General features: G+C 34.5%; 7 protein-coding genes across 15 annotated transcripts in view; 2 read left to right on the top strand and 5 right to left on the bottom strand.

Moving 5' to 3' along the window:
* The first annotated feature begins 7 nt into the window (after nt 1-7).
* Nucleotides 8-2,990, top strand: LOC116434815 (transmembrane protein 64). 2 transcript variants are annotated; one of them, XM_031993585.2, is made up of 4 exons: nt 8-313; nt 720-1,321; nt 1,395-1,556; nt 1,632-2,990. In XM_031993585.2, exons 2-4 carry the CDS (start codon nt 791-793, stop codon nt 1,794-1,796), a joined length of 858 nt encoding a protein of 285 aa, XP_031849445.1. In that variant the 5' UTR covers nt 8-313; nt 720-790; the 3' UTR covers nt 1,797-2,990. The 2 variants fall into 2 exon arrangements, with proteins under 2 accessions (XP_031849445.1, XP_031849446.1); XM_031993586.2 differs by having other exon boundaries at nt 9-313; nt 723-1,321.
* Nucleotides 2,976-5,293, bottom strand: LOC116434807 (alanine--glyoxylate aminotransferase 2, mitochondrial). The gene is made up of 8 exons (XM_031993569.2): nt 5,149-5,293; nt 4,889-4,977; nt 4,638-4,822; nt 4,204-4,519; nt 3,925-4,125; nt 3,523-3,837; nt 3,198-3,449; nt 2,976-3,126 (listed from the first exon to the last, which is right to left on the bottom strand). The coding sequence occupies exons 1-8, from the start codon at nt 5,204-5,206 to the stop codon at nt 3,016-3,018; spliced, it is 1,527 nt and encodes a 508-aa protein (XP_031849429.1). The 5' UTR covers nt 5,207-5,293; the 3' UTR covers nt 2,976-3,015.
* Chpf (Chondroitin polymerizing factor) lies at nt 3,762-11,459 on the top strand. Of its 3 annotated transcripts, none has more exons than XM_031993568.2 (7): nt 3,762-3,813; nt 8,463-8,975; nt 9,054-9,361; nt 9,441-10,031; nt 10,121-10,396; nt 10,465-10,648; nt 10,853-11,459. In XM_031993568.2, exons 2-7 carry the CDS (start codon nt 8,471-8,473, stop codon nt 11,164-11,166), a joined length of 2,178 nt encoding a protein of 725 aa, XP_031849428.1. In that variant the 5' UTR covers nt 3,762-3,813; nt 8,463-8,470; the 3' UTR covers nt 11,167-11,459. The 3 variants fall into 3 exon arrangements, with proteins under 3 accessions (XP_031849428.1, XP_076223403.1, XP_031849427.1); XM_076367288.1 differs by lacking the exon at nt 3,762-3,813 and adding an exon at nt 7,084-8,221; XM_031993567.2 differs by lacking the exon at nt 3,762-3,813 and having other exon boundaries at nt 7,084-8,975.
* On the bottom strand, nt 5,436-6,807 carry ECSIT (evolutionarily conserved signaling intermediate in Toll pathway, mitochondrial). The gene is made up of 2 exons (XM_031993583.2): nt 5,949-6,807; nt 5,436-5,876 (listed from the first exon to the last, which is right to left on the bottom strand). Exons 1-2 carry the CDS (start codon nt 6,805-6,807, stop codon nt 5,608-5,610), a joined length of 1,128 nt encoding a protein of 375 aa, XP_031849443.1. The 3' UTR covers nt 5,436-5,607.
* Eaf (ELL-associated factor) lies at nt 11,384-13,726 on the bottom strand. The gene is made up of 6 exons (XM_031993584.2): nt 13,576-13,726; nt 13,272-13,503; nt 12,956-13,189; nt 12,316-12,602; nt 12,134-12,236; nt 11,384-12,059 (listed from the first exon to the last, which is right to left on the bottom strand). Exons 1-5 carry the CDS (start codon nt 13,724-13,726, stop codon nt 12,136-12,138), a joined length of 1,005 nt encoding a protein of 334 aa, XP_031849444.1. The 3' UTR covers nt 11,384-12,059; nt 12,134-12,135.
* GlcT (ceramide glucosyltransferase) overlaps nt 13,628-24,985 on the bottom strand; it is a 43,990-nt gene continuing 32,632 nt past the window's right edge. Inside the window, exons 2-4 of one of the 6 annotated variants that reach the window (XM_031993573.2) lie at nt 18,995-19,092; nt 14,331-14,401; nt 13,628-14,082 (exon numbers count right to left, since the gene is read on the bottom strand). The gene's annotated coding sequence lies outside the window, so the exon portion shown is untranslated. Of the gene's footprint in view, nt 14,083-14,330; nt 14,402-18,835; nt 18,888-18,994; nt 19,093-24,985 lie in introns of those variants that run through there. The other 5 variants (XM_076367290.1, XM_031993576.2, XM_031993575.2 and 2 more) reach the window with 5 other exon arrangements.
* Nucleotides 14,710-17,791, bottom strand: LOC116434817 (uncharacterized). Its single transcript, XM_031993589.2, has 2 exons — nt 16,441-17,791; nt 14,710-15,161 (listed from the first exon to the last, which is right to left on the bottom strand). Exons 1-2 carry the CDS (start codon nt 16,604-16,606, stop codon nt 14,710-14,712), a joined length of 618 nt encoding a protein of 205 aa, XP_031849449.1. The 5' UTR covers nt 16,607-17,791.

Below are 24,985 nucleotides of genomic sequence, written 5' to 3'. Positions count from 1 at the left end.
GGAGGACTAGTGAGCATAGTAGCCCTCTAATAACAAATCGAAGAAACATCGCAATAAATGTTACTGCTTTGACATCTTCCTATACCGTTCGATGAGAACAGGAAACGTAAACGGATTTCAATTAGCTGTTGTGTGTTTAACGCGTTTGTATGATTTGTATTTACATTGAAAATCTATTATACTCTTCCACAAGAATGCACGCTGGTACGAGAAACGAGAAGAAGAGTTGGTCTGTTGTTTAAATAAACCAGTGATGAACGAAACGACAGAAAATAACGATTTACGAGATTCTTTATTATGATAGTGCCACGAGGTAAAAATAATTTGCACACCTGTTTGTTATTTGCATGGCCTCGCGCTAATATGGCTAGTAAAATATTTAAAAACGAATAACCGATAACTACGTCATTCGATGCAATTAATTTTCATATTATGCGCATTTTAAATGAAAGTTACTTCACCTAACAATCGTAATATTTAAGATAATCGATGTTTTAATGGATCTTAGTATGATGAACTGATATTAAAATGTTATGATAGAAACTTGTTATTAATTTTAGTGGAAAATAAAGTATTAGATATATTTAATTAAACTGAACACTTGTGAATGATTTAATGTCTTCTTTCTTATCACCATTAAAGAATAATGGGATGTATTTAAAAACAAAAAAATTGATAAGAAGTTATCTCATGAGTAACATTGTCTAATGTTTTTCAAGTAGGTTATATCAAGAGGATGATAATTGAACGATCTCTTCCATGTACATAATGAAGGATAATTGTATTGGTCATGGATATAATTAATATAGAGGATGTGGAAGCTAGTGTTCGTCCATCAAAGAATTCTTCATCGGTACAATGCAACTGCATAAATTCCAATTCACTATGTTACATTGTTGTAACGGTTGCTACTTTGGCTCTTCTAGGAGCAATAGTCTTTATCTGCAGGGACTACATCAAAGTATTACTTTATTGGATTGAACATCAAAACATATGGATCGTCACTATAATATTTATTGCTTTGTTTACTGTGGTTTCTTTCCCTATCGTAATTGGTTATTTATTCCTTATTATTGCTAGTGGCTATCTCTTTGGTATGTTAAGAGGTATTATGATGGTGATGTTATCTGCTAATCTAGGAATAGCCATAGCACATGTAACTCTTAGCACATTATCATCAAAACTGCCAATTGGAGCACTTTTACAAAATGATACTGCAAGAGCAATACTCAGAGTTATATCTGGACCACAAGCTTTCAAAGTTGTACTGTTTGCAAGATTGACTCCAATTCCATTTGGTCTGCAAAATACTATTTTTGCAGTACGTACCATTTTTTTTTGTATAAATATATATACATATCTAATTAAAATAGTAATGTAAACTACATTCTTAGGTGAGCAACATGGGTGGCATTCAATATCATTTAGCAAGCGCATTGGGTTTATTACCTGCTCAAATAATTAACATCTATTTGGGTAGTAGTCTGAGATCTATGCAAGATGTTCTCGAGGATAGATCAACAGCAGCTACTGGTTATATTGTCTTCTGTTTTCAGGTATCTTGTTAAACAAGTCAGATATGTTTTATCTAAAGTGAATACACTTTTTGCTTATATCCGTTGCATTTTTAGATTCTAATAGGTATTTCATTAATGGTGTATGTTGTGCAAAAAGCACGAAGAGAACTTCAATTGGCATTATTGGAGGCAGATCTGGCCTCAATGGCTGAATCATCTCATTATCTTCTTGATACATTACCAGACTCAAAAATAGTGTTGACAAATTTACTTGCCTAATGTTCACATCCAAATTTCATTTCTACAGTAGGTAACTACATGTTATGTATTATGTTTTAGTATTCCTTATCCAAATTCAACATTTTTATGATAATACTTTATCACTGGACCACATAAGTTAATATAAAAACTAATGTCATTTAATCGTTAAATAGAAAAACAATTATACAATCATTTTTCCGTGGATAATGTTATTATAAAAGAACTGAATATTTTGTGATACAAACAGTAATTAAGTAATAGCTATCGAATTAAATATAGCTAAAGTTTCTAGGCAATAACAAAGACAAATAACGTTTCACGTTTGCAGCTTTTTTAATGTATGATTATATATACATATATATATTTTGTGCCAAATTTTATTTCCAAATGTAAAAAATCTCCATGTCTTATGTCTTCATTTACTATACAGAAATTTCGTTTTATTTATATTTGTTAATAACATACTATCAATAACATTGTATTTTTTTACGTTTATCTTTACATAATCTGTTCAAGAGCAAGTCTTCCAAAAGATTAATTGTCTTCAGAACATGTTACATAACTTGAAAGCTTGAACATGAAAAACAGTTAAAAGTGTACACAAAACATGGAGGTTCTGAAGCATTGAAACTAAAATTATTAAAATAAATTTAGAGTGAATTTACGAATTTCTAAATCTGAATGAATAGAAAAACATTTATTTAGAGAAAAATTCATTTTAATACCTTGATTTATGTATATATTCTACTTTCTGTGACATGCTTAAGATAAAAAATGTCGAAAATATTTATATTTTTAAAATGTATGCAATCGCTTGTTATACTGATGAAGATGCAAAAGCTACTACAACATAAAATTCGGAATGCATTTGATCGAGAAGACTGAAGCTATAACAATTGAAAATATCACAAATTTTTACTTTAATTTGTTAATAGGTCAGCATATAATTATTTTTTAATCTAACGTAAATATTGTCATTCATCTTCATAAAAATGTAGTGTATTCTTTTCCTAAATTATGAAAAATGTACAAAAGGTAAAGAAAATGTGAATAATTACTATCACTTACAATAGTCTCGCAGTTTGCATGCTAACTTAAGCTTAATAGTGTCATAAGAAACTATATTGTACAAATTGTAACATAACATAATTGTAAATCTTAATGACTACACCAAATAAATGGGATTGTATTCATCTGCCCTTCTCATTTGTACTTTGTTTAAAATTACCTACATTAATTATACCTTTGAGTATTTCTCCTGATGTTCCTCTAATGCCTTTTTGATCACTGCAAAAGTAAAATCCGCATCCTCTTTTGTTACACACAAAGGTGGTTTTATTCTCAGCACCTATGCATTTTAAGTACAATTAGTCATACGTTTAAATACTACAAATATTTAATGTATACTAATTCACTTACATTTCCATGTAATCCTCCTTTACCAAGGAGGACACCCATATTTTTTATATTTTCGAAAATGTCGAGGATATGTTCATTTTTCAATGGTAGCTTTGTTTCTGGATTTGAAATTAATTCCACGCCAATAATTAGTCCTTTTCCCCTAACATCCCCGACAATATTAGGGAACTCTAGCAATAAGGTATTCAAACGATTGATCAGATAAGTGCCAATTATATCTGCGTTCTCTTGAAGTCTTTCTTCCTCGATAATCTATAATAATTTGAACAAAATATTACATTTCAAATAGTTTCAGGTAACGTTAGAAAATTATAGGTATATATACGTCAAGAACTGTTGTTCCCACGGCGCATGCAACGGGATTTCCCCCAAACGTGTTGAAATGTAGCGCGGTGTTTAAACTATTGGCTATTTCGGCGCTGGTAACTACTGCGCCCAAAGGAAATCCATTTCCTATACCTTTCGCCAATGTCACTATATCAGGTACCACACCATGGCCCTCAAAACCCCAAAAATATTCACCAGTTCTGCCGAACCCAGTTTGAACTTCGTCCGCTATGCAAAGGCCGCCTTTGCTGCGGACGTGATCGTATACTTTCTGAAGGAAACTTTTGGGGTATTGTACAACTCCTCCTACTCCCTAACGGTTACGTAACATTTATGCTTAATTAGAGAAGAAATGTTTTTGTACTTCCTTTAACTTCCTTTTTCTAGATTATTTGGGTACCTGAATACTTTCAGCTATGAACGCTGCTACGCTTTCTGTGCGAGGCAAGCTGAAACAAAAGGTTTCTGCAAAGTCACAGAAATACTTGTCCGATGCTACACACTTTTCCTGACTACAATCGCAATGTCTGCTTGCTTGTACTATGGAATCTCTGCATTTTGATCCACCCCATTGACCTTTGTAAACATCTGGATATCCTACCTGAAGTTAAATATTATTTAAAGGCAAATTTGTCCCTTATTTCAGTATAAACTGGAATGTGTAAGTACGAATATTTACATGTAAATATCCAGATGGTTGTACAATAATTGGGTATCTCCAAGTACTTATCGCAGTAGATGCTACAGTCCCATAAGTTGCTCCATGATAACCATTTTTTAAAGAAATGATATTGTTGTTACGCGTATAAACTCTAGCCATCAAAAATGCTAATTCATTTGCTTCTGAACCACTATTTGTTAAGTAGACTACTTTCAGTTTACCAGGAAACTTTTTAGCTAATTTTTTTGCATATTCATATAGACGAGGGTGCATATACACAGAGGACACGTGATTCAATTTTGCTGTTTGTTCAGTTATGGCAGCTACTATTTTCCTAGAGAGCAAAGACAAGGAAACCACCATTGTGTTGTCTAATTTATTAAAAATTATATTTATTATTCTATCCATTATTCCTTGGAGATCATTATGTTTTTTACAAGCCATGTACTTACGGATGAGCATGTCCAACAGATATTGTGGCAACACCCCCAAACATATCTAAATAACGTTTCCCGAGATGATCCCATAACCATTGTTTTTTACCTTCGTGTATAATTAAGGGTTCTTTATAAAATGGTTTTAAAGAAGGGGACACAGTTGAGTTGTATGCTGTTTTCATATCTTCGTAATTACTACCCTGGGTCACAGTCAATTTTTAACTTTATGGAATACCAAAAACGTTAAGATGAATAAAATATCTCACCGTGTAATTAGAAGATATATATTTGCAGTCTGGCATTTTCGGGAGGTCTGTCGTATTAATTGTAAAAAATCGTACTTGATTAATAAACCCTAACAAAATGAACTACATTTTATTATCTGTAATAATGAAACTTAAGAATTTAAAAATTAATAACTATTATCAAAAAGACATTTAGTTTCTTAGAAATTCAAAGTTTAGTGAAGCTCTATATTTAAACTTTCTAAGTAAATTAACTGTAATGAATATAATAAACTACTTACATTTTGAATTCCTATACTGAATATTCGCACTGATTTTAACAAAATTATTTATTGACATTTTAATATAATGTAAGTTTCAAAGTACTGCTATATGAAATACGTTTTCACTGTTCAATGGTCAATTGCTTTATGATGCCAGCCAATGGTTATATGTAATTTAGTTTAAAAGTTAAACAAGGTTCCTTCCATTTGAACACTCATGTATATAGATAAATACATTGAATAATGTATGCACAGAGGAAATAAACATGCTCCTTATATGAATATTAATTTGTATGCATTGGATATTCACAGTAAACAGTAGCATATATTTTAGATTGAGCAAGATTCCAATATACTTTAATTGTACACAACTATAAAAAATATGGTATTAAATAATTTAGAATGGTCTAACTTAGGTGAAATAAGTTAATATAAATTAGAATTTATTCTCATAAACTAATTTTTATTTGTCAATATTTATGCATTTAGTGCTTTTATTTCATCACTTTCTGCTTCTATTTGTGGATGTTCTGTACTTGTTTCTGATTTTATTTTAAATGTTATTGGTATCTTGTGTAGGACTGGATTTTTTATTTGCAAACATCTTATCCATGATAATAAAGAATCTTTAGAGGATGTGCCTGTAATACACATTGCATAATATACACCATCGTCTTGTTCATGATCAGTAACAGGAATTTTATTATGCAGTTTCTCCCAAAAGGGAATTTGCAAGTTAGATACATCTGAAAACAATAGAATAAAATAATTTTAATATAATCTGCAACATAAAATCTTTAAATATATTACTGTCTTACCATCCGCAGAATCATATATAATTTCCCGTTTAATTGGATCTCCCTTCAATACAAAGTAATGTAAATAGGAATTTCCAATCCAAATGTTAAAAGGTCCTTCAACAAATAAAGACTGATCGGTAGGTTGTACAGCAAGAAGTTCCTCTTGTGTTCTACTCATTGTAGATAAAATCCATGTATCCTCAGTAGCCCCAGGTACATCTGTTGTTTTGTACTCTGTAATTTTGCTTAACACATCCATACTAGCCATTTTTTTCAAAGCATACTGTCCAAGCACTTTATGATCGGTAGGTGGAGGATCTGGAATTGGCCAAGGATTTAATTGATGAAATTTTGCCATCCAATATGCTAATGCTGCATACTTTCTTGCAGGCCAACTTCTTATGCCAAAGATGTTTATGATCAATTCTTGCATCTCATAATCGGGCATTACTCTATTCTCTTCCATTTTTGATAATAACCTTAAAGCTGTGTCTTGTTGTTTTGGATAATGCAGAATTTGATATCTGCTTGTTGTTACATATTCACCTTTGGGAAATACATTCAATAGCGCTTTGTACACTTCAATATCTTTATTTACACCATACTCATCCATAAATTTCATAGCGTATAAAATGAATTCTACTTGTTTTTTTCTCAAAGCGGGTTCATTCGTATACCTATGTATTACATCTAAATATGCACTTTTCTTCTTTTCATTCCCAGTAAACAGGTGCATAGGAAGTTTGGTGTCATCTTTGTCATATAGAACACGACCATTATGAAAGTAATTCACAAATGCAAATCGTAGAAATTTTGAATTCTTAGGTATCCCAGTCGTAAGTAATACATTCGGAATCCTTTTGATCAGAAATTCCATTTTAACGCCTTTTCTGTGTTTTACAATATTTAAATATACAACAATTTATATACACCCTACGTGGTATTTATAACCTAAGTGTGACCGTCTAAACACAAATGTACTCTCATGTTCAATTAACATTCTGAAACAGCTCTTATGTCAGATGCTATAATATTCTCCTTACTTTCATAATTCTATTAAAATTAATCATAATATTTTATCGATTTCTATTCATAGAAATTCTTGCAATTCGAATTACACTTGCGCGTTTAATAGAAAAATCAATAGTACCATAGACGTGATACAAGAGTAGATTTGATAGTCACTGTATTTTCGCGATAAACTTTTTTGAGGCATTAAACTCTTCTATGCATCAATTTTACTCTGTAATAAAATATATATATCAATTTTGAAAGTTTCAGTCATTTTGAAATAAAATAAAATGTTCAATACTCTATAGTTCTAAGATCCTTTGAATATTTTCTGTGACATCCTAAATTTCAGCAGCTCTTTTAGTTACACGAAATACTAAAAATTATATTTTGAATTTCTAAGTCGATAAAGTAGTTGACTTCGACTACGAAAGTTTAGATACTCAATCTATTCTTCTATCTTGTCGATGATAATATGTTGAAGTCCTTAAGAACAAATATGAGTATGAATAAATAAAAATTTTAATATAAAATTGTACAATATACTTTCTATGCTTGAATATTTTTCTGTGTTTCAAAATAAGATTATGAATGAATTGAATATCAGAAATTTTTTACATAATATTCAAGTTTATTTCAAAGATATTAACTTCGCCAATTTTAAGAACATTTCAATGAAGTAAGATCTACCAAACGCATACACGAAATGCTAATATTTTTGAAAATATAATAGAAAGATTTATTTTTAATCTAAAACATGTAGATATCTTTGAAAACAATGGAAGATTGATAGCATACGCTTACAGGCAAGCATAAACAGAAGCATATTTAAGGAGCTTCTAAGAAGTATTGCAACATTAGTGAGAACCCCTGTCATTAAAAGAACAAAAATAGAACGGTTTTAAATTATAGAATTTAATTTCGTGAAGGTGAAAAGTTTTAAATTTTAAATTGAATAACACACTTTACTATCCGTTATGTTATTGAAGAATAATAATAAATATAATATCTATCTTGGTATTATGCGAAATTCAGTTATGTGTTAATTAAACACATTTTCCAAGTTTATCTAGTAAATTCAATGCGAAAAAAATTACAATGCAGAGTAAGTTATGTCTTCCGTGTGATATAAAAGTGAAATAAAGAAGTCATAAATATATTTTACGTGATGAAGCTGCAAGAAATATCGAAGGTTATTCAAATTATTACACAAGAATCCTTTAGTGTTTGATGTTACTATTGGAAAATGAAAAAAAAACGAGCCATATGAAATATGACTGGCATGTGAGATTATTTTTTCTAATAAAACGAGACAAATTTTTCTATTTTCTGTGATAAGCACCGAACAGATTATTTATATTGTATATATTGTTAAATATTCTGCAACAATGAATCCAGTGTTCAAAATATTTTTATCCTATTGTTGGGGAAATATGTATTTAATAATTGGACTAAGTATGGGCTTAAGCCTCAGTATGATGTCAATATCTATCAATATGAATGAGTATGATATCAATATAGATCACCAAATGCCTCATTCAAACTACCCAGATGATTTAGATGAATACGAACCAAAGATAAATATCAATAGCAAACCGCAACAAGCACAAAAAGTACCAAAAACGCTAATACGCCCGAGATATTATTCCACTGAACTTGGAATCAAAGAAAAATTATTCATAGGCGTGATCACAAGCCAACAACATTTGCATAGTAGAGACATAGCAATTAATAAGACAGTGGCTCATATGGCGGATAAAATACGCTATTTTATTTCAATACCAGAAGGAACTAAACCGAATGTTACACTTCCTGGTATAGTTGGATTCACAGATACCAGAAGCATTTTGAAACCATTCCACACTATGAAATATATAGTTGATAATTACTTAGAAAATTATGATTACTATTTCTTGATTAAAGATATAAGCTACATCAATGCTAAAAAATTGATGCAATTTATTACCAAGATTAGCGTAAGTCAGAAAGTTCATGTGGGTGTTCCTGGAGATATTCAGAATTATTGTTCTTTAGGTAAATTTTCATTTATATTATAACATCATATTATTAGCATTACTCTTTTATTAATAGAAACACACGACTCATTTTCAGATTCAGGGATCCTTTTGAGCAATTCGGTAATACAAGAATTGAAGAACAATTTAGACTGGTGTGTAAAGAATGCTTATTCCGATTCGGACGACGTTAATTTTGGTCGATGTATCGTTCATTCGTCATCAACGCCTTGTTCCAATCATACACAAGGGCAACAGTACCAATTCACCAAGTTGAAACCCACGTTCTTATTTGAGAAACATTTTAAGGAATTAGCTAGAAACGAAGAGTTTCTAAATTCGTTCGTGATATACCCGATATACGATCACCTCCTTATTTACAAATTCAACACTTATTTTGCAGCAGTAAGATTATTAAACAGACACAATTTTTTCATGGAATCAATTTACATTTAATAATTGTCATTTATCGTACTGCTTTCAGATGAAGTCTATTGAAATTCAAAGACAAATATCCGACATCAGGAAATCAATTAAAACAACGGCGTACTTAGGTCCACCCCAAGAACACAATATTTCCTGGCCGGTTGGTAATCAACCAGGAAACAAAGCATCCGGACGTTTCGATATCTTACGGTGGACATATTTTAATGAAACCCATACATTTTTCAGTACCGACTTCTTAACTGTACAGGAACTAAAGGTTGATGCAAAGTTCGACATTGATCGAATAATTAATGTAACAGCCTCTAACATCATTAGTAGCTCTCAGCAAAAATTAAAATTCAAAAAATTACTAAACGGGTACCAAAAATTTGATGCATCGCGTGGAATGGATTATATATTAGACTTAGCGTTTACCGACACTGTCACTGGCAAAGAAATAAGGAAAAGAATCGAAGTGTGCAAGCCTCTTGGTAAAGTTGAAATTCTACCTGTTCCATACGTAACAGAAAATACAAGGGTAAACGTAGTATTGATTGTCGATTCATCAAAGAAGCAGGCTGCATTGAACTTTTTGGAACAGTATGCCATAGATTGCATGGAGAAGAAATATAAAACTTTCCTAATGATGGTTGGTACTTCTTGAATTGTTTTTCTTTTATCGTGAAAATTTTCATAGCTAACTTTTCCAATTCATTGACAACCTTGATTTTTCTGTAGGCTCTTTTATACAATTTTGGTTCCACTTCGAAAGGTAAAGGGGACGTGTTTCACGACATTAAACAGTACGCGTTAACATTAGCTGACAAGTATAAAAAAAATCTTTCGAAGATCACTTGGCTTTCTATCCGTTTACCAAGTAATGTAACGTCCATCGAATTAGATCCGATGTTAAATATCGCTGTCACAGATCTGTGCATTCGTAAATTTTCACCAGAAAGTTTAATACTATTTGTTGAGACGGGAATACAATTACGATTGGATTATTTGAATAGAGTAGGTATATTACTTATTTTAATTCTTTCTCCACATTTGAAACTAACTACTAGTCTGCAAATGTTTAGATTCGTATGAATACCATCAGTCAGTATCAGATATTCAGCCCAATTCCATTTGTGGAATTTCACCCTGACATAGCTCACATAAACGATGCAAAACATGTTGACACAGACATCAATCGTAATCACGGGAGATACGATAACTATAATTATAATAATATTGCTTTTTACGTCAAAGATTACAATACAAGTAAGTGTTTCGAAAACATATTTTTTATACTATTTACTACACTGATAGTCAAGGAGGAGATTAAGGTCACTTCTTTGACTGTCGCAGACATCACAGGCTACATTGACTTTCCTCTTAGAGCAACGAATTATTTTGGCGTCAATGTAATTACTTAAGAGGCTTCTTTGTCGTACATCACGTTAACAACACGTTCTAATGTTTCAGTGCGAAGAGCGGTCGAGACTAGCATTCCAATAACACACTTCGATAGGGACATTCTGCCACTCTTAAAACTATCACAGGATCTACCTGTCACGTCTCTCTTTGAAATGTTTGTTTCTTTTAGTAATGTACATATATTACGGGCAATAGAACCAACGCTAAAAGTAAAATATAAAGATACCGAATGCAGTAGCGCCTACAACAACAACGTGTATAAGCTTTGCAACCGATCAAGCAATTTCCATTTGGGTCGGCGTAGCCAGCTCGCTAGACTGGTATTAGATTACCAAATTTACAAAAACAATTTATTAAAATGAATAATATTTACCGATGACACTAACATAGATCGTTATAAATGACATTAGTTGTATATGTAAAACTGTTAATTTGCATGAAGATTAAGAACTATTGTCAGGTTGAAGAATAACATTATAATTTATATAGTACAAAAACGTAAGTAACTCCAGGTGAAGTTACTAGTGGACTATTTATATATAATCGATGTAAAATTTGTTATTAAATATCCTGCATGTATATAATACAATCCGTATTATAATGAATACTTTATTAAATTTATACAATTTCATTTAAATAAATATTTTTTAAGTAATACAGTCGTTTGATCGTTTTTGTGCACACATCGTATATGACATTTTGCATTCTGAGACGAGACCGTTCGTGTACAACCAAACGGACGTACTACGGTATTATGACATCCAGATATCAGAAGCATTTTGAACAACACAAAAATCAAATTCAACATTAAACGATTGAAAACTTTTGCCACTTTCCTAAGAAGTACATAAATGGTTTCGGCAAGATTTCTACCTTTAAAGTATATAAGAAAGTAAAGATCATATGTAATTACACTAAATATTAGTCAATAATAATTGTACAATCCCTAATACCTTATACATAAATGTACATACACTATATTACCATTCGTATTCGTTACTTTTTCCATATGTTTAACTGTTGGAAAAAGCAAACGTTTGCTATGCGCTTGCGCACAGAAAAAATTACTGCAGTACATGTAGAATGTGTGGAGGCATCCTTTCGTATTTCCTTATCGCAGTTTCATCTGTGATGTACAACAAAATTAACAATTCCTCTATTTTATCTTCATGTATTTTTTAATAGACCATAGCAAACGATATGCTGGAAAAACAATATTTTGACCATAACGATCTTGAAAGATCTTCCGATATATCTGAAAAATGTTGTATCGACGATCATTCATTTGTTCAAAATAATGTATTATTGTACGCTGTTTATATACATTACCATTAATCGCTGTCAGATTCTGATTCCGATAGCTGCAAATCGTCGTTTAAAAGATTATCTGACATCAGTCGTGTAGGAGAGGAAGCTGTACTATTCGTATGTCCTGGAGAAAATACGATCTCAATAATTTTTAGAATACATTATACATTTATAATAATCAAATAATTATCTTAAATATGTACCATTAGTTCCTGGTATCACGGGAACATTTTCAGTTTCAGAATCACTATCCGAACTATCTGAACTTGAGCTACTTGTAGTAGAATCACTTAGAGCTCCTTCATCACTGTCTACGTGTACAGGAGGTTTTGTGGTTGGTTGAGTATTCACAGCAGGAGAGGGTCTTGGAGGTGCAGAAGAATTCATTGGGGGGAATGATCCAGGTGCCATCAAAGGACAGTCATCGATCTCGGAACCAATCATTGGCAAACTAGCCAAAGGTGGTGCGGCAGATAGTTGCACTGGTGAACTAAAGTTCTGTGTGTTTTTAGTACGTTTAGAAAAAAATCTTAATGTATTACAATATCATTACTACATAGGAAAACTACTAGAGAATTATTCAAAATGTCATTCAACAATTACTTTTTCAAATTTCTCTTCCAAATACTGATAAGCGAAATTAAATTGAAGCCTCTTATTTTTCAGACCAGAAACTTTTAGAGCCATATCTCTAGCATTTTCTGTGATGGAGATTGTAAGCTGGCAAGAATACAGCCCTAATGATAACACCAATGATTAAACTACAGAGATATGAATATACAGCTCTAATATAAAGTCACAAAATACAAAGATCTCTATTTAAAATAAGAAATATTCAAATACCTATTAGTTGAAGTGGATGGTGGGCTCTTGCCATGATACGGAGAAACTCTAAGAGGACTGAACTGCTTTGGATGTAACTGAACGCTCGGTTCTCTTTTCTTTCCACTTGTAACTTTTGTTCTCCCAGTTGCCCTGCCATGCGTGGGACTCCTCTTAGCTTCAACTGGAGTTATCGGTCTACTGCTATTATTTCCTCCAGGAATTCCTAAATGTGACTGCAACTTTGGTTCTGTTCTAAAAGAATTATGTACCGTATATCAACTGCTTACAATTTATTTGTGATACACCAAAAAGAAGATACAAAATCCAATCATACCTAGTTTTCTTAACTAGTATGTTCGCTGTCAATTTCTCCAAAGTAATCTCTCCTGTAACTCTATCTATTATAAGAACACATTCTTTGTGATAAGGTCTCTGAGAACCTTTAAACACTGTGTGAGGTATTCCGGCACCATCTAAATGTGGCACAGTAACTGTCATCGTGTTGTTAGCTCCAACATCAACCCTCGCTACTTTAGAAACATCAACACTAGCAGGCTTGAAATCATCTGGAATTAAGGGACCAATATTTATAAACGAACCCTAAAGACTCAGACATGAAATGTACTTCGCACACTAACATTTTAAGGTGTGAAAGGCTGTAGATCTGTTGTTGGTAAAGCTTTGTCCAAGTTTAAGTTCCCGAATCTCGGGACCTAAACCCAGACGCTCTGCCATGTCACGCCCGATGCCTTGAAAGTTTGTTTCGGGGACAGAGGTGACTGATTTCATCAGAACCAATTTGATTATTCACCTTCCCGTGAACTTACACGCGCCAAGTGCTAGAGGCACGAGAAATTCTCAATGAGTCGGGATTATGTATCGGCAGCTTTATTAGTTGGCCTGCCAAAATATGGCAGAGACGCGCACTCGCATTTTCCAGTAACAGCTGCTCGAGAAAGTTGCACAATTTCTGCTGTTACGTTGACCACGTTCGATCGAACATCCGATTCGTTACGTTCACAGATATTATTACTGCCGAACCGTGTCCCAACGATCAATAAATCAACACGGCACAGCAAAATTAAATGAAATTATCACAGCTCGTACTACGCGAATCCTCGTTGACCTAGTTCAGTCCTGAGTACCTGCACTCAGGAAGATTCACACTTATGGTTAATTCGTTTGGTGATATCGACACCGATATTCAGCAATTAAATTCATTTGGTTGATTCAATGGAACTCAAAGCAAATTACGGTCGATTCGTATCCGAATCCTTGATAAATACATTGCATCGAACGCTTTCGTGTTCACTCGAACATTAACTCATCGAGTGCATTATAGCAATTTAAGTATTATCATAGGATCTGCATTCAATACAGACAGGATACTAACCGTAATTTTTGACGGATGTGACGTCACAGAAAGAAACGCGTTTTGATTGGGCCTCTGGAAATATTTCAAATCTTGAAATTTAAAAAAAAAAGAATTTGTATAATCTATTCATGCTGTCTTTCAACGAGTTTATAAAAGATTATATATTTTATTGCTGTACGAAACAGCTGAAATATTTGATTTATTTAGGATCGGTAGTATGGCAATATTCTTAACCTCTCAGAATTTTACGACCTAGGGATATTTCGTTCTTCTAGGGAACTTGCTATACCGCAAAATGGCGCGACATTTGTATACAAGTTGAGTGTATAATTGAAAAATCAGTTTATTTTTGTTAAGGATATAAAAATGCAATAACTGTTCAATATATTAATATTATTCACACTTCGTTTAAAGTTAACACCATAAAAATTTCTATGAAGCAAAGAGAATATTGGGTCAGGTCCGTACTTGGAATATCGTAATAGTAGCAAAATTCATCGATGAAAAATCGTTCGAAAATGAAGGAAGCAACCAGACTGATAACATTATAATTACTATATCGTAAGCCCACCAATGCAATCATTAACAACTGCAATGTAGAAGCAATGTTTAGTAACAACTGATGTCTTCTTATCTGTCTCTCTTTTCGTTTTGGCTGCAGCTGGAAAAATATTGGCAAAACGCCGACGGAAAGTACTATGAGCCAAACAGTTTCGTTAATCCCATATCCAGATAGGATACCAGCAGTAAACAATGCCAAAGGTGCAACATCAACAATCTTGGAGTACCAGTCATAGAAAATCCTTAGGTACTTTATTAAAGCGGTTGCTGATGTAATACATGGAGCTCCTGGAAGTAACATGGCTGAAAATAATGTGCTTAATACTCAATACACACAATTCAGTACAAGTGCCACTATGTTTACTATTCTCATTGCTTCTAAACAATGAAGCGAAAAACAAATTTTCTTTTTTTTTGTATTCTTGAAGCCATCAGAGTTTTATAAGAATTTAGAACTCCCAAATTCTTCACTGTGCTCATCTAACACGACTTGACAGCGAGAAATGAAAATATGCAAAGGGCAATACTATTTGTTCTAAATCATGAAAGACAGATATGAACAGATAATTGTGTAGTTGTAAGATTAATGTGGGAGTGAATGTATCAGTTGGAACTTGTGAGAAATAATATGGATGATGGATGTTATTATTAATGTTATATATTTGCAAATGTAGTGGAAATTCATAAACATTACATTACAAACTTGTAAAATAAGTTAGTTTTTAAAACAAAAAATCAGATTACATAATAGGTACAGTGACCATATGTCAGTTAATATTTAATATTTAGTACTTTGATGTATTACAAATTTAGTAAATATTCAATAATACAAGTCTAAAGAAATTGATTGTCGAATGACAATTTTCTGTGAAGTCAAATATAATTGAAAATTTGAATCCTACCAATATTACTTTTCCATTCGTATTATTGAACTAAATTATAATGTTCTGTTGAAGAAAACTATAGTTATGCAAGTGAGGTCTGTCACCAAACTAAACCACAATGCAAAATCAATCCATAATGAAATGCAATAAGAAGAAGCAAAATAAAAGATTCAAACACATGTTGTGTCTTGCACAGTAAGCATAAAGCGAATGATATGCCCGCTTAATTAGCCATATAAGCCTCTAAATATTAAGTGCATATTCAACGAATTATATCAGCTTATAAATAGAGAATGCATATTTCGCAGTGCTAAATAAAATTCTCGTGCAAACTAATCATTATCTTTTACACAGTGATAGTCAGACACGATTATTTTCTTTGTTTCAAGAATTTTGTTTGAATCAGTGCATTAAAGTTACAATATTATTTCTCACCTGTTCCAATGACACTGAAATACTATAAATGATGAAATAAAAACACATCTTCTTCCATTAGAGTTTTACATTGAAAAGTCAAATATAATACCCTTATGTAGTTTCATACCAACTAATCCTCCGCATGACCCCCAATAATTTATTAGTTATACTTTTAGGGGGCTCTGTACAGATAATGTTGTTTTAAAAATACACTACATTGATATCAAGATGCAGAATAATGTAAACATCGAAGGGTACTTCCTTACCAAACCTAAGAATTCCTATGATGGAGTGGGAGAGTAGAATTTGGAAGGCACGAAGTGACCAGATGCTTGCTCTATCATGTAGGTTGTCGACAGCTTTCATACAACCAATTGTCACGATAAATTTTATTAGATGTGCTATAACGCAACTTGAACAAACCATGGTCATCTCTTATTCACGGACACCTTACTATCTGACAAGATTAATCTCGGATCGCGAGATAAGACATGCTTAACGAAAAGTTCCATGCGATTATAATATCAAGTCAACTGTACAAAAAAACTGTTCCGTCTTATTAACGAAACCAACGAGCTGCTTCGCAAATTTTTTTTCTCTTTCTCTAAAGAGGTTATATTCTAATATAGTATTGTTCCCGTAACTCCGCGAAACTCGGAAAATTTAACGATACGTTCACGAGTCGTGGAGGCTATTTTGTCTTTGCCCTCATTGGCTGGCACTCGTCGCTATTTCTAGCGAAATGTTAGAAAAGAAAAAAATATTAAACAACACAACGGTGGTATTACAGATTGATAATAAATTATTTAAGTCCCGTTGAAACACGGGAAATATTAACGCATTTTCGTGCCAGTTAAATATCAGTCGCTGAAAGCCCAAGTGTAAAAATATTAAAAACTTTATACGTTTCCATAAAATAGTATATTTTCATTGAATATTCGTCATATACACTTCAACAAACACCACAGATCCAACAAAACCGAAATTTTTCATTTATAAATAAACATCAATGCGCAAGCATGCATGCATACAAAAAAATCTCGCAATATTGCGGGAACAGTGATTAAGCGACTAAAAATTCCACACTATCGCGGGACCAGAGTGCAATGTGTCAATACGCACAGGGAACACGTTTATATTTGTCTGTACAACAGAAACATACGTCTACTTTATATTTCGATCACTTATCATTGGAATCCATTGTTTCAATATTTCTGAAACGTTTTATAAATAATGCTCAACCAGTAGTATACTCTAATTGCAAAATTCAGATTATACTTCCCTCGTGAAATCTTTCCTTAAACGGTAAGTACTTGTAATTATTAAAATTATCGAGAGAAAATCGATAAATGAAATCAAATCGAAATAGAAGTGATTTTGGTATTGGTAAGAAAAATGATCTTGCTTTTCTTTACATAGAAAAAAAAGGGTTTACGATACGATGGGGTTCAACGTTTTTCTCTTCGTTCGAAATGACAAGATGACTAACACGTCATTGATGCGCGTTGACAGTTCCGCTGAAAGTTTTGCAGCAGTACTGCAGTACTTTTACCCTTGACAACTTGTCGTGTAATCGCGGTAAATGTTCGTGCGCACTCGACGTGAAATCGTTACACTACCCTAAACTTTGCACGAACTTCAAGGCATTGGAAATTTGGATTTCGTTCGTCTCAGTGGTTCTCAAACTGATCTTCAATCCCCGGATCAATTTCCTTCGCGAATTTTATCCTAAACGAGGTCTGCGATTTTACCGTTATTTCAACAATAATTGTGGCTGTATTTATACACATGGTCAACATCTGACTGGTACGTCAGAATATTTCAATAAAAAAGTACCGATAAATAAAATCTTACTAACCTTTTGCACTCGGAAGATTTTCATTAGAAATATTTTACCATTTTGTGATGAGATAGGATATTTTGTGAAACTCAACGAGAAATCACACTTACATTGACAAGGCTATTTTTGAATATTTCTCAAGTTGACTGAAGTTTAATATTAATTATCAAATTCTATAGTTTAACCGTATGAAATCAATTGATGAGTACGAGGCATCTCTCGATTGTAAAGGGTCAATAAGTTTCGAACTGATATTAAAAACAAATTTCAAAGCAAACTCTATCAGTCTATTCGTGAATTTAAATTTTGAACGTTGACAGAGTCCCTTGCAGATGACCTGATAGGTGCTGCCATCTGTCACACGGGAAATCTTTCGAATCTCTAGCATCTGCAGCCGAAAATTGTTACACGAGCTACCCTTTCTTTACCTTGTAAACATTATTTCCTTATTGTTATCAACAAAATCCTAACATTTTATGTGTTTATCGCAGACGAAATAAATCCAGTGAATTCACTGACCAGTGCAAATGAACGAACGTGTTAACGATCCGAATAACAGGGGAAAGGTAATTTTTTCATTTGGACAGAGATAAGTACACGTGTTCGGTGATAACTTTCCTACGTTAAGTAAAGGTAATATTATGATAATGCCAAGATATCACAAACAAAGCGTTGTATATGTCTCACGTGAGTAGGCGTTACGTGCACAGAAAATAGACACGTGAACAGGAATACCAGGGGAATATATAAATCCCATTCACAAGAGCTGTTTACCGTACGAAATTGTTGCTGTTTAAGTGGCGCCTATTTATAGTCCAGCGTACTATTGCGGCGATTAATCTTAATCACAGTGTCACGACGCGTTCTGGCACTCTTTTATTGTTGCCGTTTGGCAATCGGTGCGTGTAACCGAAACGTACATCGTGTTATCGTTCAGTTTTTAACCGAGGGCGATAAATGTGCCGTTTAAATGCGATTACCTTATCCCGTTAAACGTCAGAAACCTCTTCGAAACGGTCTCTCGAATTCACAAAGCCGCCTCGCAGATCGGTTGGTCCCACGATTAAACCCGAGTCCACTAAAAATAGAAATTTCGCGATATTTTTACATCGGCCACCAGAAACGCTACACTTAAATAACCCGCGCACGCCGGGGCCACACGGTAATTAGAAATTAACGAGTCCTCTGACGAAAGTCACATTTCGAAGGTCACTCCCGAAAACCTCGGAGACCGGGCTGCTTTAACGGTCCTTAACGATCTCGCGTAACACGGTTCTATTAACCCTTTGCACTCCAGAACTTTCTCACCGGAAATATTCAATGTTTTCTAACGAGACACAGACGATATTTTCTTAGATTCAATTAAGAAATCTCACATGCATTGTGCAAGAGAATTATTTTCTTTCAATATTTCGTACATTGACGCATTATACGAAGTTTAACACGTTGAATGCCATGGGGGTCACCGGTGACCCCAACCAAATCGAATTACTATAGTTCATTCAATTAACACATTGACTGCCAAGTAAGCACCAGCCAAAACCTCCGCATAGTCAAAATAATTTTCATAATAAAACAGAAACTGAACGGTCAAAATTCTTTATAACGGTCGCCCTACTGCTCTTTCTATATTTAACGCATCTAACAAAATTCAGTTCGTTCGATACGTCACCGAGAAAATTCATTTTTAAGTTGACGGAGAAAATGCTGTCACCCGAATTCGGACGACATGGCAGTTAAAGTGTTGAACGATGATTACTTGAAAATATTTCTATATTATAAATAATGCTCCCTAATGCGGTGCCACTCAGGTATGTCAACATGCAATGATAATACAATTTAAAGTGATTCAATATCACACTTCTATTTTCTGTATTTTACTCTATGAGATCGTGCGGCATTCAACGTGTTAAATATCAAATTTTACAGTTTCGCTGTGTCAAGTCATTCGGTGACCTAGAGCCGCCTCTGGAGTGCAAAGGGTTAAGCTTAAATATTGTTTTCTCGTTTGCAGTCCTTCACGCTACGCCGCACTCGTGTGGACTGTTCAAAAACGTACTTAGCCGGAGAACCGAGGAACGCGTCGCGATCGAAAAAGGCGGTTAACCTGTTAACCGGGGAAATCCGTTCGTTTTTCGGTAACTCTTACCTTTCCATTGAATTGCTTCATCGACAAAAACCGCGTGGCATTCGATCAACCGTTTATTCCGAGATTATACCGCGCTCGAACAATCAGGTTAGAAAATCAATTTAAGGGACAAGTTAGTTTCGAACTCGTCGAGTACCATTACGATGGCGCCACCGGCTATGGTGCACCTTGAATATCCTTTTCCCTCCTCTCCGGCCGTCGGAGATAATTCTTCGCTGTTACGTGTTCGCTGTTCCTCGCGAGTAATAATCTTAATCGCGTCCGTGTAATTAATGGCCACGTAATAAATACGCGAGTCACGAGATACGCGAGCTTATACGAAATCGCTAACAAGGGAGCCCGAGTGCCTTCGAAGTTAACGATTCGACTCCTCGCGGACAGCACAATGCACTTGTAACGAGGCGGAGAGAAAAGAAAACGGGCAGAAGCGGGGAGGGAGGGAGGGAGGGAGGGAGGGAGAAAAAAAAAATATGAAAGGGTGGTTTTGTCGCGGTGTCGAAAGCGGGTCAGATCTCGAGATTTCATCATCGTCGCAGACATTGCGTTATATCATCCGTAATACGAGGGAAAAAACCGGGCCGCGACGTTATCGATCATTGGTATACTATTTGACAGAGGAGGACATGCGAGCGCTGTGTTTCCGCTTCCTATGTGTCGTGCATCGTCTCGTTCAAGCGGACGCGCAACATTCTTGCTGCACGATGATTTCGTAACGTTGACGAGCGTCGGGAGCCGAGGGAATTTGAAGCGTATTAACGTGGAAAAAATGTTTCAGATTGCGCCTGGTTTTTATGACGAATTACATCACGATGCGACTCTCGGCCACTTGTCGGGATAAATGGAATGATTAACTTTTTGCGGTTGGAGATTTTTTGAAATGTATCGAACCTTCGAAAGAAGCTGAATTGTGTATCGATTGCTTGACCCTTTGAACTCTGTAGGCTCCGATATTGCACCAGGAATAATATTAGATATTTTAATGAATCTTAACAGTAGAACTACCGTATCAGTCAAAATGACTGGTTTCAAAATGATTGATATCTTCGAATTGAATATTCGAAATGGTTTTGAAAATAAATAGTTTCACTAGAGTACTATATTGAGTGTCTAAAGAAACTGAAAATAATCTGTTACAATTTTTATAGGAATTGTATATTAACCGTATTAAATGCTCGGTAGTTCTAGTGTTAAAGAAACTACCCTAAAATTATTCGATTTTCCACGCATCCAAATTTTGCACTAAGGAAAATAAAAGATTTAAGAAATGTTATAGCATTTCTCGTTTTCGCTAGGAATACTATAAATATTAGTTGCAATTGCTGATAGATTACAAAACCATCTGAAGTGCACAGGGTTAACCCTTTGCCATCGGGAGGTGACTCTCAGTCACCACTTGATTTCCTACTAATTATAATATATAATATTTAATATTATACTTCATACAATGCATCAATCTGAAAAATATTCACGTAAAATAGCTTTGTCCATCGATTCACGTGAATGTCTCGTCGAGTTCATTTTACAAAATATCGTCTCATCGGAAAATGTTGAAATATTTCTAGCGAGAAACTTCGGAGTACAAAGGGTTAATATCACCATCGATCCGATTCGATCGAAGATATATTTCCATCGCGTGGAAAACCGTTCGAGTGTCACGCTGGAAAACGATCGTTCCAATTCGAATCGGAGGAAAGCAGCTCGGGTAACATCTTTACCCCCGCGGCGAGACTCTTCTATCTCGAATGAAATAATGGGGGCGAGCTTAATGAATCCCGCTTCTGGAGCTACAACGCGACGTGAAATCGTTAACTTCATCGACTAATATCAGGTGCGGCCGGCCGGTGCTTAAAATCCCGGACGACCGAGGAGAAACTTTTCCCCTCGAGTTTCCCGGAGCGTATTGTTACGCCGACGTGGTATTCTTTCTCCGAAATTCCTCCGGAGAAAGTCATCACGCATCGGAATTATCTCGTCGCGCATGCCACTTAAGATATCCTGTCGTCTCGTTTGTCGTTAATTGACGCGAGTCAATGCTCGATACCGCGACAAGATGTTTCAAATACTTAGCGATGAACGAACGTTCACTTAACCTTTTATCAGCAGCAATTTAATACGTAACAATTGTACACGAAACAATTTTCTAAATTAAATTCCTTTGATCGTGATGATGATAATGGTATATACTTACGTATGTTAACCCTTTGCAGTCGACAGGCGACTCTCAGTCGCCATTTTATCGAGCTAAATTATGAAATGAAAAGTTCAGTATGAAATATTGATTGATTAACGCGAAACAGAAATAAAACAATTCTGCCCTATGATTTATGACGTTCCTTTGTGCGAGTTGCGAATAATACTGTTAATGTCTCGTCGGAAAATAATGAATGTTCGCAAAAATATTGTCGAGTGCAAGGGATTAATGTATGAAGGGTTTCTAGAAAATGGCCGTTCGGCCGCCATTGAACGCAGCGAAATGATAAAAGGAAAAATTCAGTATAAAATGTTGCTCAAGGTATTAACACGCGAAACAAATGAAACAATTGTGCCGTGTAATTTATACAATCTGTTCCTTTGTGTAAGTTGCAAAGAATATTGTCGATATCTCGAAAATAATGAATATTTTATTTAACGCGGCAAATTGTCCCCATCGCGAATCTCCAGAATGTGCATCTATTCAAATTTCGACTGCGTTCTATACCGTGACACGTGCATATATCCCCTGAATAGTTCTCGAAGGTAGTTCGCTAAAGAACGGTTTCTTTAAATATCGACTCGCAGCCTTGAGAAGGTCGAGTACATCGCGGATTTTCAACGAATTACGTAAATAATTCGTCGAAATGAACGAACATGGCGCAACAACTTTTCGCGCGCTACACGCATTTAAATAGTTACACGCGACCTTGCTCGCGAGGTATATCACCTACGTGTATTACAAGATCAATTAAAAAGCAGGAGGAATGTTCGACGCGATAGCGTCGAAATGAAACGTCTATAACCGATTCTTCAACGCTACGATACCTTTAACACTAGGTTTACGGGACGCGTGAAATTCACGCATATTGGATTTTAGAAATATTATTTTCTAAATGTTTACGATTTTGATTGATGCGATCACACTGACATGTACCCCAATTATAATGTATTTTAATACATAAAATTTAAGTTTTATAAAGTTACATAAATGTAACAATAAACCTAGTGTTAAAGAATGTAAAGCAACTTGGGAATATTATTCTACAACAATGCAATATTAACCCTTTGCACTCGAGAGGTGACTCACCACCGGATTTTATATAGTGAAACTATAATTTGATATTTAACCCTTTGCACTCGAGAGTTTTTCAATGGAAATATTCAACATTTTCTGACAAAAATTTCACGTAGCAATGCAAATTTTAATTTGAAATATTAAACATTCAGCTTCATAGTTTTGTCGTATCGAATCATGTGACTGAGAGTCGCCTCTCGAGTGCAAATTAATATTATACCTTGCATAACGCATCAATTTGAGAAATATAGAAATAAAATAACCTTCTTCAATGTACGTATTTCTCTTCGAGTTAGTTTCAGAAAATATTGTCTTTATCTCATCAGATGTTCGAATATTTCTAGTGAAAAACTTCCGAGTGGAATGAATTAACTAATTTGTCATACTGCGACGCATTTACTAATCCACCATCGTTCCTCTGTCTCTTCGAATTCACGGCTGTTGGAGTCGATCGGATTGGAAATCTATCGAAGTTGATTTAGCGAAATCATGCTGACGTAGGATTGTAAAGAGGTCACGTTAATTGTCGCCGAGACACAACATGCACAGATATAAGATCGACTGTCCAAGTTACGAGGGTTAATACATTTTCTCGAGAGGCCCGATCAATGCGTATCGCATTCGAATCGCACTGTTCGCTCGCGTATCCAGGGCAGCGAGCAAGAAAATAAACAAAACCGAAGAAAACAGACCGCCGACGGTTGTTGGTGGTTACTTCGCTCGTCGAATCGAAATGTCAGTCTCCGACGAATAAAGAAGTCGGGGCTTATATAGAGCTCATAGAAGCCGGCGCGCTTAACCCTTTGCGGATGAAAATTCTTTGAAATATATAAAATATTCAGCAGACGAAGCTAAATATTTTCAAAATATTCAGCAGATGAAGCTAAATTATGTATCAATTATTAAAATGATAGGAAAAACAGAAATTACGTGCTGATCTCTTGGTGTTTGAGTAAGATTCTTTGAAATATACAAAATATTCAGCAGATGAAGCTAAATTATGTATCAATTACGTAAATAATAGGAGAAACAGAAACTACGCGCTTATCTCTTGGCGTTCGAGTAATTAAATTATTTGTTTACTTAACCCTTAGCACTCCAGGTCGTTTTGTAATCTATCAGCAACTGCAACTAATTTTTATGGTATCCCTAGCGAAAATAGAAAATTCATTAAAATATTTAATATCATTCCTGGTGCAACATTGGAGCCTACAGAGTGTCAATCTTCGAAACATAAAAACTTCATCTCGAAACGTCGACATTCGTCCGCAAAGGGTTAATCGATCGTGTTATTCCGCCCGCGCCGAATGGAATGTTATTTGTCCGGATCGCGTCAACGAAGAGACGAAGATAAAACGAAGCGACTCGATTGATCCGACCGGTCGAAACACCGGGAAAGTTTACTTACGAGAGCTGGAATCGTCGTGAGGTTTTCGTTGATCGAACATCGATCCGGCCGTGGAGGGAGCTAGACGCACGAGTTACAAATTCCGCGTAGCCACCCACTCCGCTCGCTCGTTTTAAAGTATCCGTGTCCCTAGTTGCCTTCAAAAG

This window comes from Nomia melanderi, chromosome 4, assembly GCF_051020985.1.
Source record: "Nomia melanderi isolate GNS246 chromosome 4, iyNomMela1, whole genome shotgun sequence".
NCBI classification, from domain to species: Eukaryota; Metazoa; Arthropoda; class Insecta; order Hymenoptera; family Halictidae; genus Nomia; species Nomia melanderi.
The sequence above is the reverse complement of the archived record's forward strand: the minus strand, read 5'-3'. Positions and strand labels throughout refer to the sequence as shown.

Excerpts from the sequence above, each read along its gene's own strand:
- LOC116434815 (XM_031993585.2), top strand. The coding sequence starts at position 791 with ATGGATATAATTAATATAGAGGATGTGGAAGCTAGTGTTCGTCCATCA. Across the intron at positions 1,322-1,394 it reads TGCAAAATACTATTTTTGCA|GTGAGCAACATGGGTGGCAT; the intron begins GTACGTACCATT and ends CTACATTCTTAG. Across the intron at positions 1,557-1,631 it reads ATATTGTCTTCTGTTTTCAG|ATTCTAATAGGTATTTCATT; the intron begins GTATCTTGTTAA and ends TTGCATTTTTAG.
- LOC116434807 (XM_031993569.2), bottom strand. The coding sequence starts at position 5,206 with ATGTCAATAAATAATTTTGTTAAAATCAGTGCGAATATTCAGTATAGG. Across the intron at positions 3,450-3,522 it reads TGGGAACAACAGTTCTTGAC|ATTATCGAGGAAGAAAGACT; the intron begins GTATATATACCT and ends AAATTATTATAG. Across the intron at positions 3,127-3,197 it reads AAGGAGGATTACATGGAAAT|GTGCTGAGAATAAAACCACC; the intron begins GTAAGTGAATTA and ends TAAAATGCATAG.
- ECSIT (XM_031993583.2), bottom strand. The coding sequence starts at position 6,807 with ATGGAATTTCTGATCAAAAGGATTCCGAATGTATTACTTACGACTGGG. Across the intron at positions 5,877-5,948 it reads TATATATGATTCTGCGGATG|ATGTATCTAACTTGCAAATT; the intron begins GTAAGACAGTAA and ends TATTGTTTTCAG.
- Chpf (XM_031993567.2), top strand. The coding sequence starts at position 8,330 with ATGAATCCAGTGTTCAAAATATTTTTATCCTATTGTTGGGGAAATATG. Across the intron at positions 8,976-9,053 it reads TCAGAATTATTGTTCTTTAG|ATTCAGGGATCCTTTTGAGC; the intron begins GTAAATTTTCAT and ends ACTCATTTTCAG. Across the intron at positions 9,362-9,440 it reads TCAACACTTATTTTGCAGCA|ATGAAGTCTATTGAAATTCA; the intron begins GTAAGATTATTA and ends TACTGCTTTCAG.
- Eaf (XM_031993584.2), bottom strand. The coding sequence starts at position 13,726 with ATGAAATCAGTCACCTCTGTCCCCGAAACAAACTTTCAAGGCATCGGG. Across the intron at positions 13,504-13,575 it reads AGCCTTTCACACCTTAAAAT|ATGATTTCAAGCCTGCTAGT; the intron begins GTTAGTGTGCGA and ends CCTTAATTCCAG. Across the intron at positions 12,603-12,955 it reads CCATCCACTTCAACTAATAG|TTCACCAGTGCAACTATCTG; the intron begins GTATTTGAATAT and ends ACAGAACTTTAG.
- LOC116434817 (XM_031993589.2), bottom strand. The coding sequence starts at position 16,606 with ATGACCATGGTTTGTTCAAGTTGCGTTATAGCACATCTAATAAAATTT. Across the intron at positions 15,162-16,440 it reads CATAGGAATTCTTAGGTTTG|GAGCTCCATGTATTACATCA; the intron begins GTAAGGAAGTAC and ends TGTTACTTCCAG.